Here is a 15,920-nt window from a genome sequence, read left to right on the forward strand (position 1 = left end):
CTCTCAGAAGAAATGTTTTTGTCTCTGCTTTAGTGTCTGCAAACTACCTTCCCTCGACCCTTTCCCCCCCGTCTTCGTTCTTTGCCGTGTGCCTTTTCTGTTTTTAAACGCAGTGTAGGAATGAGTCTTTTGGAGATTTTGGATTTTCTCATTTGTATTTAGGCGCTATAGTTCTGTGTTTTTTTTTGCCCCCTTGGATAAACTGCCTTCGCACGGTTAGCACAAATCTAGCTGATCTCAGTTCAGCCGTAATGTCAGTTTTTTGCCTTTTCTGTAACAGATTCCTGGTAATAAGTGGGGGATTTATTTTGCCAACTAACCAAATACCCTCAGATGTTTTTCGTAAAGCATGCCTGATGAACTTCTAGACTTCACAAACCAACTTGCGCTCAGACAAGGTTCGTTACTTCTGCTTCAGTCGTTAAAAGACAGGAACAGTATCCAGATTATTCTCCTCAAATGTTTCCTCCTCTGCTTCTCAAAGAATTCATTGGTTGAACTCAGGGCAGAATTTGAATTTTGGACAACCTCTAATTAGGTAAATCTGGGCTCGGGGAAAGTGAGTTAGTCTTATCAAGTAGTCGATTATTCGAGAAGGTAACAATTGGATTGATTGAAAATGATTTCCAGTTTCATCTCTAGCATATCAGCGAAAAAAGTAAGCAACTAAATCCAAAAGTGTGTTCTTTTGGGGGAGAAAATGTAGTTTTGAAATGGACACAAGTCAACCGGTACTTATTGTGGGTTTTTCTGTGGTCGTGCTTCGACAGACCACTCGCTCAGTACTGCAACACGAGGAGCACTTAAAGAGTGTTGATGTAGTTTTACAAGGCAAAGAGGATCACAGCTGATTAGCCAGAGGGTCTGGCTGCATGACGCTGTCTTGCTGTTGTCGGTTTTTATCGCTCGAGAGAAATCAAGTGTACCATGTGAAGCGGGGACATTTCTCGCTGTCTTACAAGCTGCTTGACATTTCACCAATCGGTACATTCACAGTTAAAATGTCTCTTCGCGCTCCACTGCTGCAATCGGTACCTTTTAACACTCTGCGGCCAAGGCGTCCCTGTGCCATATCAGAGCATCCTCATTGTGTTGTGTTTTGTATTTTATATTTTTTGGCCTTAAACATGCACTCCCATAGAAGAGATTCCCACTTGCAGCGTTTCCTGTGCGACAGTCAGCGACTCGCTCTTATGTCGCGGCCGAAATCCAACGTGTCAAAGTTGACTCTTCACTGTAGCCAAACTGCAAACACTCCGTTCAACGTGCGTCCGGCTCAGTTTCCCCTCGGGCTGAGTTGTGAAGGACACAACTATGCACCAGGAACTGTCCCGGGATTAAATCGGTTTTCTAAAACCGGTAACTTGCAGGCAGCTCTGTCTGCAACCAATCGAATGGCAATTGCATCAAATGTCACTCCTATCGCTCTGAAAATAATGGACAATTCTATTTACGCTTAATACTCAGTTTGAGAGGATTTATCATTGACTTCCTTTATTCCTGTAAAAAGAATTGAAGCTGGTAACACGACAAGCTTCCTTAACCTCCCAGCTTGCACTCTGCAACCTGTTTATTTCTCCAAAATCTTTGGAGACCTAAGAACACGAAACATTCTGACATTCCTGTCCGTTTCCACAAGAGTCAACGTGGCCGTGTGCATTTGCAGATGTTGTGTTTTCCTGCAGTGTCCACTAGTAATAACTAAGGAGCCATATTTTTCCTGATAACACCTTTCTAAAGGCAGATAGGAACCAGGTGCTTTTGCTCGTGCTTGCTCATCAAGTGTTAAAGGCAAACACACTCAATCTCTCACATGACTTTCCCCTGAAAACGCTTATATTCTTTTTGTCGGTCTGTGGTACATTTTCTATGACCGGCCGATTTTGTTCACTGTCCAGGAAACTGAAACAGACGCCTCTTCCACTCATATGCATTTTCAAAATGGTACCAAAATAAAGCCCCAGTAAAAAGATTTGCGAAATCAACCCGAGTTTGAGGCAACGTACAGTTAAAACTGTCAGGTACAGGGGGAGAAATTGCCGCCAGCACTGGTAAACCTGGAGACGCACTACCATTATGCACTTATCGATTACTCACTGATGCTTTTACCCGATTCCTCATCGGCTGCTGCTCGCGCAGCTCGGTTCAGCGACCTTTTTTTCTTTTGCACATTTTAAAGACTATTTTTTAAATTTTTACACGAGTGCGAGCGTGTGTGTGTCTGCGTGTCGATGGTTCCGTTTGCGATGACTTGTACATGAATGTAATGTCTCCTCTTACCGTCAGATGGCCTCGTTCACCACAGTGAATTAACTCTTTGGTATCAGTATTTGTCACCTGCAAACACCAAGATAAACCTGTAGTTCTCTCTTTAGTGTCTAAAGCCACTGCTGCCACTCCTCTGTGTGTGTGTGTGTGTCTGTGTGTGTGTGTATGAGTGCGGTTTGTGTGTGTGAGCGATTTGTGTGTGCGAGCGTGAGTTTGTTAACGTGCATTTACTGCAATTTGTGCTCATTGGACACTGCGCCCGAAATGCCTCGAGCATTCTAACTGTAGGGGGTGAGATCATTGAAATAATATTGAAAATGAAACAAAAAATAATGTACAAAGGTGTAAAATAAAATGTACCCTTTTTTTTCTTTTTTTTTAAAAGAAAAGTACACTTATATCCCACATGTTTGGTCTCTGTGTATTGTAAAAGAAGCCATGTTTATAATTCTAATTGGTTTGTGACCAATACGCCTGTTTATATCAGATCTGTATATCAGTGGTACGCATAATTTTTTAATATATATTTTTTATTTTACCTTTTTTTTAAATGGGAGATTTTATGCATGGTTGGGTCCTGAGAGACGCAGCGGTGCCGTTAAATGGTTGCTGTATTTTGGCAAAATTCTGGAGTATTGCCACAGCTCTGTGTTCATAATTATAACAATTATGATGATGAAAACAATAAAAAAAATATTTATTTCACATCTGGCTGGTTGCATTTTTACTCCGTGAAAGCTCAGCCTGCCTGGGCCGCTGTTTGAAGTGTGTTTTCAGACTTCTCAAAGACAAGGTCTGATATCCTGAATATAATGTTAGTAATAATAATATCTTTATTGATATAGCACCTTTCCAAACACAGTTACAAGCTGCAAGTGTAAGAACAAGATCCAAAAAGAACAAAATGATTTAATTTTCTATAATCGCACCTTAATTATTAATTATAGGTTCTTTCTGCTCCATCTTGCTCCACCCAGCACACAACAAAGTTCTCCCTAATGCGACGGTCAGCAAATACAACAACACCTGCTATATAGGTCAAATAAAATAAGGACAATGTGGAATTTAAATCTCATGTCTGTTTCTTTACCTGTGATGATAACTTTCTTTTGAATCAATCATAAATGTTTGTTGGTGTTAAACGCTTACCTACAAATCTGAAACTTTTGTATCTATTTCTCTATTCTAGGGTGGAGAAAACAACAATTTTTTCCATTTAGGTGATCACACAAGTGAAAACATCACCAGGATTATTTTCTATTCAATTCCTACTAATAGATCCCTTTCACCTCAATCTTACACACTGAACCTTTGAGCTATAGTTACAATGCAGTGTATACGATTTTTGCTAATAGTTACATAAAGGTGTTTCACTTTAAAATAAATCTAAACTAATTGAATTAGATCTAATCAGTGGTGGGAAGATCTAATCAGTGGTGGGAAGTTCAGTCGATTTTTCACATATCTGTACTTTACTTGAGTATTTATTTTCGCTGACGTTTTACTTTTACTCGCTACATTTGAGCACAAATAAATGTACTTTCTACTTCTTACATTTCCAAACTGGCTCGTTACTTGAGCAGCGGAGGTTGGACGCCAACATTCCAATATTGGAAGTAGTTGTTTCAACAAAAACTGTTGGCAAATAGACTATCATTGGTTGGCTGTGTCTGCTTAGTCTTACAAGTCCACGTAAACAAAACAAACAGATTTAAAACAAGTCGAGATGGAAAAACACACAACACAACCAATTATATAAGAAAACGCAAAAAATACGTTCAGCCAACACAACCACAAACAAACACTGTGTCGTGGACTACTGCATATTCACGCACCCAGTTTTCTACTCACTATAATGCCAATATAATTTTTGCAAAGATATTATATATCTATATTAGAGCTGTCAAACGATTAAAATATTTAATCGCGATTAATCGCATTTTGTCATAGTTAACTCGCGATTAATCGCAATTAATCGCAAATTTGTATCTATTCTGAATGTTCCTTCCTTTATTATTTTTCCATAATTTTACTTTCGTTTTAATGCTCTTATCAACATGGAAAAGTGGATTGGCTTGCTTTATGCAAATGTTTTATATTATTGAAAAACAACATTGCCAAACAGGGTGGTACAAAATAAAATTATAAAGTGCACATTTCAGGTAAACAAGGACTCAGCCTATAGTGCAGTTAAACCATGGCTTAATATTTTCTTTTTTTCAAGTTTGCTGTGAACATAGCAGTCAGTCCTCTTATTTCAGAAACAAATAAAAGGTAAGCCTACTACTTCTTTGCTTTAAGCTAGCTACTCAACAGACAAGCAACAAATAACAAACAAACAAAATACACAGGCAGGTGTCGGACTACTTTAAAATAAATGAAACACAGAACTTTGTAGGGCTATTTGAGTCCTCCCCTTATTTGTGGAAAATGTATGAAATAAGAAGTACCCTATTTTTAAATAAATAAAAACATATAGCTGCAGCCTAATAGTGTAACGGACTGGGTTTATGTTTATGTTTGGTTTTGACGTATGCTCAGTAAAACACTGTTGAAGGAGCGCTCTGATGTCTGACGGTCAGTGAAGAGGTCTGGGTGGGACATGTGACTGTTTGGACCAATAGGATGGGGGGATCGGGGATCAATGAGGAAGTGAAGTGTTGATGTCTGCGAGTGACGGAGTAACAGCGAGAGATGCACATGTTCGTGTAGAGGAAAATACCAGTTACTAAACCACGAAGAAGTTGCGTGTCCTGTGGGACGCTACAATAGCTTTAAAATATATATTTTAGGTGGCGAAATATTAAAACAAAAAGCGAGAGCAGGTCAGACTGGAGGTGAACACAGATACTGAAGCTGCAGCTGCAGCTCTGCTTTAACTCGAGTTAAAAAAATTGACGGCGTTAAAATGGGTTTGCGTTAACGCCGTTAATAACGCGTTAAACTGACAGCCCTAATCTATATATTGCCAATTACAATCCTTCGTCGCCCTTTGTGGTGACTCAACACAACTTAGAAGCTGTTGAGTCTTTATATATGTATTGTACAAACTGGCTTATATGTACAACTTCAAGCAGGGTTGTGTCTTCACTTTGCCGTCCCTACAGGCAAGATACCCTACAGGTGTATTGTCACCCTGCTGGAAACAAATGCCAACACAAACGCAGGCGTGGGCGAGAATGGAAGCTGCAGACCAAGTGGAATTTTGGAAAAAAAAATGACAAATAAAGAAAAGTGCGGGGACATCAGGTGAAGACATGGAGAAGGGCCGGTCTGGGGAGATGACAGAGAACACATGGCCAGGGAGAAGTGGGGCTGGTTATTATTTTTTTTTTTGGCAAAAGGCAAAACGCATGCAACGCTTCAAAATGCATTTGCTCGGGCCCGCTCAGTGTTGCCCTGCAGTCCAAGACATTTTAGAAATTGTATTTTATAGTTGGTACTTTCCAGGGTTGAGCAATCCTGGTTAGTGTTGAAGTGCCATCAAGCAAGACACTGATAATTTATAAACTTCAAAATAAAGTCACCAAAATACTGTAACCAAATTTGCACCTTAAGATATTCAATTGGATGTATTTTGTAGATGTAATTTAGCATTCAAAAAAACATTGGTCTTCAATTATTTATTTCCTTGTTCAGTCTGAAATTTGGCAACAAAACCAGACTGTGTCCAGTGATTTTTTCTTCTCTGTACTAGCACTGTCCAGGCTGTTAACAAAAGAGAAACTATCTTATTTTGTGTGCCTAGTTTCCCTTTGCTGAGTTATCATAAGGGGCATTGTGCATCACTCCTGCTACTGATGAAAGGTCCATGTTTAGTGATATTTACAGACTTTTTTAGTGGTTATACTTTGTTCTATTAGTGTGCTTAGGTAGACTCAAGAGGTACTTGTTTATTCTGTTGTGTTGATTCTTTGTTGTCTCTAGAAGTTCAGATGCACTTGTCCAATACTATTTGATCCTCAGCATCTCGGGTTCAAAATTTGTAAAATTATACATTATTGTTGTTACAATTTTTCGTCAGTCAGTTGAAATAAATCCTGAAGAGAACAATTTTGGGTTGTTTTGTGTCTGTATAGGCCTACTATAAAAAGCACTAAGCATTTTTAATTTTGGTACTTGTACTTTTACTTTTGATACTTAAGTACATTTCAACACCAGATACTTTGATACTTAAGTACATTTAATATGAGCGACTTTAAGACTTTTACTCAAGTCATTTTCTGACGGGAGACTTTTACTTTTACCGGAGTCACTTTCAAGTAAGATATCTGTACTTTTACTCAAGTATGGCTTTCAAGTACTTTATACACCACTGGATTAAATGTTGAGGGGCTCGGCTCCACAGGCCCCCCCACATTCATTCAGGACTCTCTCTCTCTGGCGCCCCCTACAGAGGGAAGTTCTCCCTATTACAAAGTCTCTGAATAAACACATGTGAATACAGTGTATGTTGAAGACGTGCTTCCCAGATCAGATCAGACACTCGGGTGTAAGCATGATCGTCCTGGCTGCTTCTCTCGGGTCTGTCCGGGTGTCCGGAGCTCTCCAGATCCGCATGCCGTGTCTCCGGTCCCTCCATGCGGCAGGCAGCGGGTCGGACCTCCAGCCCGGAGCCTCTTCCGTCAGGAGGAACCTGGACCTCCAGACGACGAGGGACACACAGAGGCTGAAGACCATCGATGACCTGCCGGGGCCCAGCATGTCCACCTCCCTGTACTGGATGCTGTTCAAAGGATATTCGGAAAAGTCGCACCTAATGCAGGTATGAATAAGTTACAGGCTGCAGAGGATTTATTTTCAATTTTTTTATTTCATTACAATTCAAGTTCAAAGATGTTTTTTAGAAGACTTTTACAAAGCAAAAAAGAATACAGAACAATAGACACAGAGCAACCAATACATGCAATTATAGTAGTGCAGTGCAAGTAGTATTGTAAGTATTTGTTTTAGCAGCAGATTTGAAAGCCAATATATTTATTATAATTATTATATTATTTTTGTGTTAATGTTTTACGTCTTTACTGCTGTAACACGGTAATATCCCCTTCTGTTATCTTATCTTATTCTGCCTTTGAGTGAAAGTACTCACTATCTCAAAATATGAGATTATTGCATTCTTATACACAGTATGTCAATGCTGTAGCTGGGTTATATTATGCTAATCTGACCACTGTTAAACAGTAACATATTAGGACATATTATTATTATTATTTTACAAATTATTGATTAGATTATAAATATTCTTTTATAACATTGTTTTCAAGCACTGCACCTCCTGGTAGTAGGCAACCTCAAAAACACGTGTAAATTAAAAGATTAATTTCTGAAGTGTGACTCGTTTAACGCATTGAACTTGACAAGCTGTCACTGTTTTCAAGGTTCTACAGAAGAATCTGTACGGGCCCATTTGGCGCACTAAGTATGGTTCGTTTGAAATGGTCAATGTGGCGAGTTCGGAATTCATAGCTCAAGTGACCCGGCAAGAGGGTCGCTACCCGGTCCGAGTTGACATGTCTCACTGGAAGGATTACTTGGACCTGAGAGGACACGACTATGGTCTGCATACAAGGTGAGTGGAGACAGGCGCACTTGGAGTTGTACTAACTTAACTATCATAAGGAGAAGAATTTGGAGTTCCTCAGGGCTTCTTTGTGGTTCACCTTAAATTTGTAATCTGCAGCTCTTTCACTTTTTAGCTCAGGACCAGAATGGTACCAGATCCGCAAACAATTGAACCCCAAGATGCTGATGCTGGGGGAAGTGTCGGCGTATACCTCCACCATCCAAGAGGTGGTCGGAGACATGCTGCAACGCATTGAGGTCCTGCGCGGTCGCAGTCAGGACCAGGCCACGGTTCCGGACATGGCGGCTGAGCTCTACAAGTTTGGCTTCGAGGGTAAGAGGCTCTGAAGTACCACTGGTTAGTTGATGGCAGAGAGGGACGTTTTTGATTCTTGTGAACCTTTACCTCAATTTGACCCCACACAGCTGTCTCTTCAATCCTGTTTGAAACCAGGCTGGGCTGCCTGCAGGAGGATATTCCCAAAGACACACTGCGATTCATCGCCGCCGTCAACACCATGTTAAAGTTGTCTGATGCCGTGTTATTTACCCCACGCTGGAGCCGCAGCATCCTCCCCTTCTGGAAAGGCTTTGTTCAAGCTTGGGACGTCCTCTGTAGTGTAGGTAGGCGGTGAAATAATGCATGTAGTTTGTATTTTGTTTCAAGCCAGTAGAATTGCATGAATATCTGCATACATATCCTCTGACTGGTGTTTTTGTATGGTAGTCCAGAAACTAATCAACAAGAGGATGGCTGAAATCGAGGCTCTGGTGCGCAGCGGTGAGCCGGCAGACGGTCTGTTCCTGAGTTATATGCTGTCCAGTGAAAAGCTGAGCAGATCCCAGATCTACATCACGATCACAGAGCTGCTGCTTGGAGCAGTTGACACGGTGAGGGGGGGCGGAGGGGTCTGGTACCATTGGAGTGGATTTCTTTTGTCTGCTACCTGTACACTGCGATGGCACAGTTGCATTTGTCAGGGCTGCTTCAACATTTACAATCACCCTGCTTCTCTCGACTGTTTTCACATTCGGTTAAATTCCCGGACTATTAGTTTCAATGTGACCCTTACAGGGATTGTTGACCCAGAAAAGGAAAATTCCCTCATTATCTACTCACAACTGTGCCGAGGGAGGGCGTGGGAGTGTTTTCCCACAAAAGTGTTTTTGAGTCCAAGAAACACTTTTGGAGTCGCAGGGGTGAACAGTGTTGCAGCAAAATTCAACACAATTGAAGTAAATGGTGACCAATTTTCATAAAAAAAAACAAAAAAACAGAAGAAAAACATTAAAAGCCTCCACACAATGCACAAGCCTGCGCCTCTATGCTTTCGTCAAGGGGCACGTTACGCCATCAGCAGTCTCGCACACCCTTGGGCAAGAGCTGTTGTGCGAACGTGAACTTGGCACAAGGCAGAGCAAATTACAAGAGTGTTGTTGTGGACTCAAACACTCCTCCAAAAATAACAGACCCAGAGAGACTAACAGTGAGTGAGTATCACATAAAGGAACTTTGGTAGGACCTATTACACCTAATTTGTAATTCAGGGTAAATAGGAATAGAGATCAGAGTAGAAGTTGATAAAGTCAACAACCTGATTCAGGCACAGTACAAGCATTTCTGTACCAGTATTCAAACCCAATCAGAATCTCTCGGACTGGCTGTTATGAAGCTGGGGACTTTAAGAAATATAAGAGGTCATTCTGGTCCAGGGAACAGTCCAAAACATTTTATTCCTCAAAGAATCTGTCTGCTCTCTGTGAAATCAGTCGGTTATGGCCTGTGGCCTTCGACAACAAAAACCGACACGTACAACATTCTTCATGGGGTTGGTTGCACAGCCGGTCTGGCTACATTCCAAGGGGAGGTTGAGACTTGTAGCTTTTGATCTGCGAGTTTATAGAACCTATGAAACTGTCTTACCTCACTATTTTCCTAAATCTAAATTACAGTGAGGTGGAAAAACTAAAAACAAGCAGTTGTCATTCGTAAAATCTTAATTTAATCAAATAAACATTATCATTTCATGTTCTAATTTTTTTTTTTAATATGTATCCTTTGAAATTCATACCTAAGTTACATATAAACTGTGTATTTTTTAACCTTCACAAAGCAATAGCAGGTATTTTACCCAAAAAATCCTGAATGTATATATATTTTTTTATTTCTTAAAGGTTTTTCTGGAGGTTTGCCAGCACCTCTCCCAATTAGTTTATTTCCTTTGTGCATTTTATTGTGGGAGAGTTGTATGCAACAACATCCCACTCACAAATCAATTGTTCTTCAGACAGCATATTATTTGGGGTGTAATTTTGGACACATGCATTCTGCGAATGGGTCTTAAACTGTATATTTGTATTCTTTGAACACAGAATGACTCATTTTTTCTTCCCTTCTACCCTCTCATTTCCTCCCACCTGACCTCAGACGTCCAACACCTTGACGTGGACGTTGTACCACTTAGCGCGGGACGAGAGGGCCCAGGAGCTGCTGTTCGGGGAGGTGAACTCCGTGTGTCCCAACAAACGGGAGCCGACCATGGACGACCTGAGCAGGATGCCCTACCTGAGGGCCGTCATAAAGGAGACGTTACGGTGAGCTGTCGGCTCGATGGACACCTGCAGCTTTTATCAAAACCATTAATACAAAGTGCACTTTTGTCTAAAACGTCCCTGTATCTTGAAGTATTAAGAGTTTCATTCACTGGACCTAAGAAGGCATTGACGACAGGATGAAAAGCAGGTGTCCATATACTTTTAACCAGTGTGAGATCCAGTGTTATTTAGATTAGATATTTATTTAAAATGCATTGCTGATAATATCATTCTAAATACTCTGAAAAGAGATATACTTCAAAACCTGATAAGAATTTGAAGGCAGGACTTTTACTTTACATCATCATTGTGGTAGCACTATTGCACTTAGCTGAGTATCCTGATCTGTGAACGTGACATACCTGTTATGTGCTTTTAGCCTTTATCCCGTCGTACCTGGAAATGCACGCTATGTTACTGAGAATGAGGTGACTGTGGGCGACTACTGCTTCCCAAAGAAGGTAGGGAGGCCGAACCCAAAGGACGTGATGCTGTGACGCCTCTTAAGTGCTTATTGGACTCGTCTTATCTATAATTCTATTATTGTTCTCTCTTTTAAGACTCAGTTCCATCTGTGTCATTTTGCCGTCTGTCACGATGAGGCAGTGTTTCCGAATCCAGAGGAATTCGTCCCGGAACGCTGGCTCCGCTCTCCGCCGACCGGCTGTCCGGCACGCTACAAGCTGCAGCCGTACAGCTATGTCCCGTTTGGTGTCGGGGTGCGAGCGTGCGTGGGGAAGAGGGTGGCGGAGATGGAGATGCATTTTGCTCTGTCGAGGGTCTGTGGCGATTTGTTATCTTAAAGCATAATAACTGCTGTGCACAAAGTGTTTTCAGCAAAATGTCACTGAAGGTTTGTGAGTTTTCTATCCCTCAACATTGCACATATCTGTCTGTAGATGATGCAGCACTACAACGTCAAGCCCGAGAAAGGCGCTCCGATTGTGCACCCTAATACCCGTGTCCTGATGATCCCGGAGAAGCCCATCAACCTGCGCTTCCTGCCCAGAGCCGAGTGACGAGCGGAGGTCAGTGACTCCCTAATGTTTGGAATCAAGTACTTTTGACTGCAATCGTCTGTATGTATGATCAAGTCGAAGGTTGAATACTCTGTCACAAACATTTCCTTTTCCAATTGTAGTCCAATTGTAGAAGTCCAGGTCTTTCTAGAGTCAGCTTTTCTAGCTGGAGGTAACTGCGTATTTTCCTTCTTAGAGTTTCTGGAAGGAGACGAGGACGTGAAGGCTTTTTTGCTTCGTGGTTCTCTGGACTAATGAAATTGGCTCATTGGCTGTCTCCACAACACGTACACACTCAAACACAAACACTTGCTGTTCAAAATGTGTGTGTGCTGTACAGGGTGCACACTGCCCCTCTTTGACAATAAGTGGAAATGCAGCTTTTACATAACCTTGCATCCATTTCTTGGGCTTTTGTTTCCTTTTGAATCAGCCACGTTGAAAGTTATTTCACATTTAACACAAGGTTAAGCATTAAACATAAAGACAAGCTTTTTATGGCGGAGGCAAGGAAATGAGGATTTAGGAAACGAAGCAACAGGAGGCAGAAGGAAGGAAACAAGGAGGCATGGAAAGGAAGGAGGATTGCGTAAAGGGAAAAGTTGTTGCACTTTTTTAAGTTTCCTGTGGGAAAACTGCAAATATCTTTCTTTTATTCAAGAATTGTTGCACTAAATGTTGATTTAGCTTCAAGGTTTTGCATTTATAAGTTACAAACAAAAACATGCATCTTAAGTACAAGAATACTTTAAAGCCATAATCTCGGTATTCTCGTATCATAGTGGATGTAACTTTGCTAACAATGAACGTACTGTTTCGAATATGTATTTTAATATGTAATTTAGTTATTCATGTGTTTAACTGTTTGAAATGTTGTTACTAATTTAAATGTATACTGTTGAGCCTTCTCCCTGTATTGGAGTTTATAGATTGGGAAACAAAATCCCAATGTGGAAATAAAAGATGATTGAAATGGTCTTGTTGTGGTAATTAAAACCTGTCCAACCCGCACAGTCAGAAACAGACACTGGGCCTATGAGCCAAATAAGTTATTTATTATGAAATACTTCAAACAAACCTTCTTCCTGTGGCCAGAGCATTGGTTGACTTGAGGCCTGTCATCTGCAGATGCATAAGGAACGTTGTGTTCTGCAAAAGGAGTCACATACAACTTTATTTTAACATCTGCACGGGTACAATTATTACAGTTATATCAAGATCTATGTGACAGTGGTGCAATGCATGTAATCCACACTGACTGATAAACAGTTTATATAGCAAATCAATGTGCCTGATTGTTTACTTTATTAAAAGTACTATTTCATTGTACTTTATTATGAGGTAGGTTTTATCCTTATACTTTAACCCTAACCCTAACCCATCTTAATCTGCAAAGTAGGGGAATGCAACTCCATGTCATGTTTCATACCACAATAATCAAATTTTGTGTTAGGGTCACTCATCCCTCCAGATGGATTTAAATAAATAAGTCATTTAACTTTATGTACATTCAAGTTAACAGTAGGAACGTAGATACAGGATTGTTCATCAAATGAATAGTAATATGACTAAAATAAATACTTCGGAACCCTTAGTTACAAACCACCACGTCATTTATTTATAATTATAATAACAGTAACAGAACTGTAAGAATAAAACTATTATGAAATGTGCCTTCATGAAAGGATAGAGATGATTTTAGAAAATGGACCGAAGATATTTCAAAGCTAATTTAATCAATAATAATTCCAATATTAATATTGATAATACCCCATTTTTTTTTTTTGAGGGTGCTTTTAAAACTTCAGCCTCTAGGGGGCGCTGCTGGCGGCTCTCCTGACTTTATTTTTCTCCTCTCAGTGCGATGAGTAAATTTGATGCAGGCTTGAACGAGTGGGGGCGCGTCATCTTTTGCAGAGGAGGGAGGCCGCCTTCATGTGAGAGGCTCAGTTTCCTCCATCCCTCCATCCATCCCTCCATCCTGGATGGTGCATGAGCTTATTGCACATTTACGCACACACACATTCCTGCTTTACCATTTTTCTTTTCGTTTCATAGCTCGGTGCCTCTTTCTCCATCCATGGAGGAGCAGTGAGGTCGGGATCTTCCGGGCTGCAGCCGGGGAGACACGGAGCTCTCCACGCCGACGGGGAAGCACCCAGGCCGGGGGAAGGAAGGAGAAGGACACGTCTGTGCCATGGTCGGTGCTTGTGGATCAGGAGGCGGCTGCAGATGCCATCATGTGAGCGCGGACGAGGCGCGTAAAGCCGCCGGGGATGATGGTGAGTGGTGGATCGTTGCGCACGGTGCATGCGTCTCTTTTGTTTCAGTCTCACGCAAACACACACACACACACACACAAACACACACACACGCACACACACACACCTGCTGTAAAACCCCGTGTAACCTGTGCGTTTTAATGGGAATTCAACTGGTTTATTATAGGCAACAAACCAGGAGGGCTGTGGTTTGAATTGAGGTCACCGAGCTGCGTGTGATGGAGGCGGAGGTCTGACCCAGATGGACGCATCAGGGTCGATCATTCACTCAGTTGCATTGGATGGATGGATGGATGGATGATGGATGGATGAGTGGATGCTGTTGACAAGAGGGTCGAGTGTTTGTCTGGTATGTCTAGACCAGTGGTGGAGTTTGAGCTCTCCCAGGGGTTCCTGAAGGGGTCTCAAACAAACCCAATCAGGTTTAAGCTCAGTTTCAATTACAGACCATTATCCGTTATTAATTCAACCCTGATTAAATGTGGTATTACGAGTTTTTTACTCATATTAAATGGCTTAAAACATGGACAATGGTAGAAACCAAAGGGCATCAAAACAAAGGACATGCTGTCATGATGATTGCCTGAATACTATAATACATTGGCAAAATAACTTTAATTGAGTACTTGGTTTGTGTGGCAAACTAATCATCTGTATCGATGCTGGTGTCTCGTGTTTTTAATTGTTTCTCCTTCAGTCTCGCAGAATTAGCAATTATCAAAATCCATAAATCTTGATTTTATTATTTTATTGTGCACTGTTTTGCAACATACTTCTCTCATTTAGTCGGGAATAGAAGCCAAGTTGTTCTGTTATTATTTAGACAATAACCGCAACCGGTAAGTCAAGAAACAGGAATCAACCAATGAAAAATGCTAATAGTTCCATCATATCAAATTTGAAGATTTGCTGTTTTTCTGCTCTGTCATATGATTATAAATGGAATAAATTTGTGTTTAGGAATGTCTGTTGGATAAAATAGGTCATTTGCACCAGGCACTGTGGGTGCCCAAAGTCTACGTGATTACAAAAATGTCAAATCGATAAGTCATTAGGAATCTGTTTTTGGTTGAACTCAAGTAAACTGGGTGCCGTGACAAGGCAGCTGGATGAACGTGGAGTCGGAGGTTTTTAATGTGTTTCTATTTCCGCTTCGTGGGGAATGGGCGAGACGCTTTAGAGGTTGGAGCCTCCCAGTGGGTTGTCCCAGTGTGATGAGTTTAATCCGATCTTTATTTTATTCATATGAAGAGCGAGCAGTGAGGGAATGTTGTAGGAACTGTTTTTTTAAACTTGTGACCTCGGCTGTGTGGGTCCCTGTCATGTAACCAGTTTGAGACTTTAACTATGTGACAGGTGCCTTTTCCTGCAGGAAGAAATCCCTTGGTATTGAAGGGGCCTAAAGTGTGTCAAGAAAACAATCTGCATACTCCCATACCCCCCCTAGAAGGTTTCATCCATGCATTAATGCTGCTATGCCACACTGAGCACCTTGTCGTGTTCGAGGATCATAAGTTCCGTGATGGATTATAGGGGTGGAGGAGGTCAGATAGGTACCGGAGGGCCAGGACGTGAAGAGATTTATAGGTGAGGAGGAGGATTTTGTACTTCATGCATGAGTTGAAGCCTGTGAAGATGGAGCAGGGTGGGGGTGATGTGCCAGCCTGAGGTCACATTTTTTGATGTCTGACGTCAATTGAAGCTCCTGAGCAGCATCTGCAGGATTTCCATGCCCACAGACTCCTGCCGGGTGTTCGGCCAACTGGATAATTGCATCAATAATGGAGTGTTCCTAATAAAGTGCTCAATGAACAAACGTGAAAAAATGCAGATGTCAGTGAAATCAAACATCGCTGGGTTTTGTTCTTGTGGTGCATTCAAGCGAGTTGTTTACAAAAGAGACTTCTGTTGTCTAACCTGCTCTTGTTGAGGACACCTCGAGCGGCATTCTGGGTAATGGCGGGACGTCGCCAAAGCGGAGCATGCGAGGAAGATTAGAGTCAAAGTGGAAGATGGCGTTTCATCACGAAAAACAACCCTGGATTTGTTTTGAACTTGGCAGACTGAGAAACAGTGAGGGGACACGAGGGGGGGGATTTTCTGCTCGGAGCCGCCGCCGCCTGATAAAAAAAACCCTGCAGACTGTGAGCGTGCTCTTTGTGCATTCGCCGTGTGTCAGGCCGCTGTCTTA

At 41.5% G+C, this 15,920-nt stretch overlaps 1 protein-coding gene across 1 annotated transcript; it reads left to right on the forward strand.

Moving 5' to 3' along the window:
- The first annotated feature begins 6,773 nt into the window (after nucleotides 1-6,773).
- On the forward strand, nucleotides 6,774-12,249 carry LOC132996747 (sterol 26-hydroxylase, mitochondrial). Its single transcript, XM_061067100.1, has 10 exons — nucleotides 6,774-7,033; nucleotides 7,650-7,840; nucleotides 7,968-8,167; nucleotides 8,260-8,457; nucleotides 8,561-8,724; nucleotides 10,262-10,428; nucleotides 10,808-10,889; nucleotides 10,989-11,207; nucleotides 11,328-11,456; nucleotides 11,644-12,249. Exons 1-9 carry the CDS (start codon nucleotides 6,827-6,829, stop codon nucleotides 11,445-11,447), a joined length of 1,548 nt encoding a protein of 515 aa, XP_060923083.1. The 5' UTR covers nucleotides 6,774-6,826; the 3' UTR covers nucleotides 11,448-11,456; nucleotides 11,644-12,249.
- Nucleotides 12,250-15,920: the final 3,671 nt, after the last annotated feature.

The sequence above is a fragment of the Limanda limanda genome, chromosome 23 (genome assembly GCF_963576545.1).
Source record: "Limanda limanda chromosome 23, fLimLim1.1, whole genome shotgun sequence".
NCBI classification, from domain to species: Eukaryota; Metazoa; Chordata; class Actinopteri; order Pleuronectiformes; family Pleuronectidae; genus Limanda; species Limanda limanda.

Coding starts and splice junctions, on each gene's coding strand:
- LOC132996747 (XM_061067100.1), top strand. CDS start 6,827: ATGCCGTGTCTCCGGTCCCTCCATGCGGCAGGCAGCGGGTCGGACCTC. Junction 10,429..10,807: donor GTCATAAAGGAGACGTTACG/GTGAGCTGTCGG, acceptor ATGTGCTTTTAG/CCTTTATCCCGTCGTACCTG. Junction 11,208..11,327: donor TGCATTTTGCTCTGTCGAGG/GTCTGTGGCGAT, acceptor ATCTGTCTGTAG/ATGATGCAGCACTACAACGT.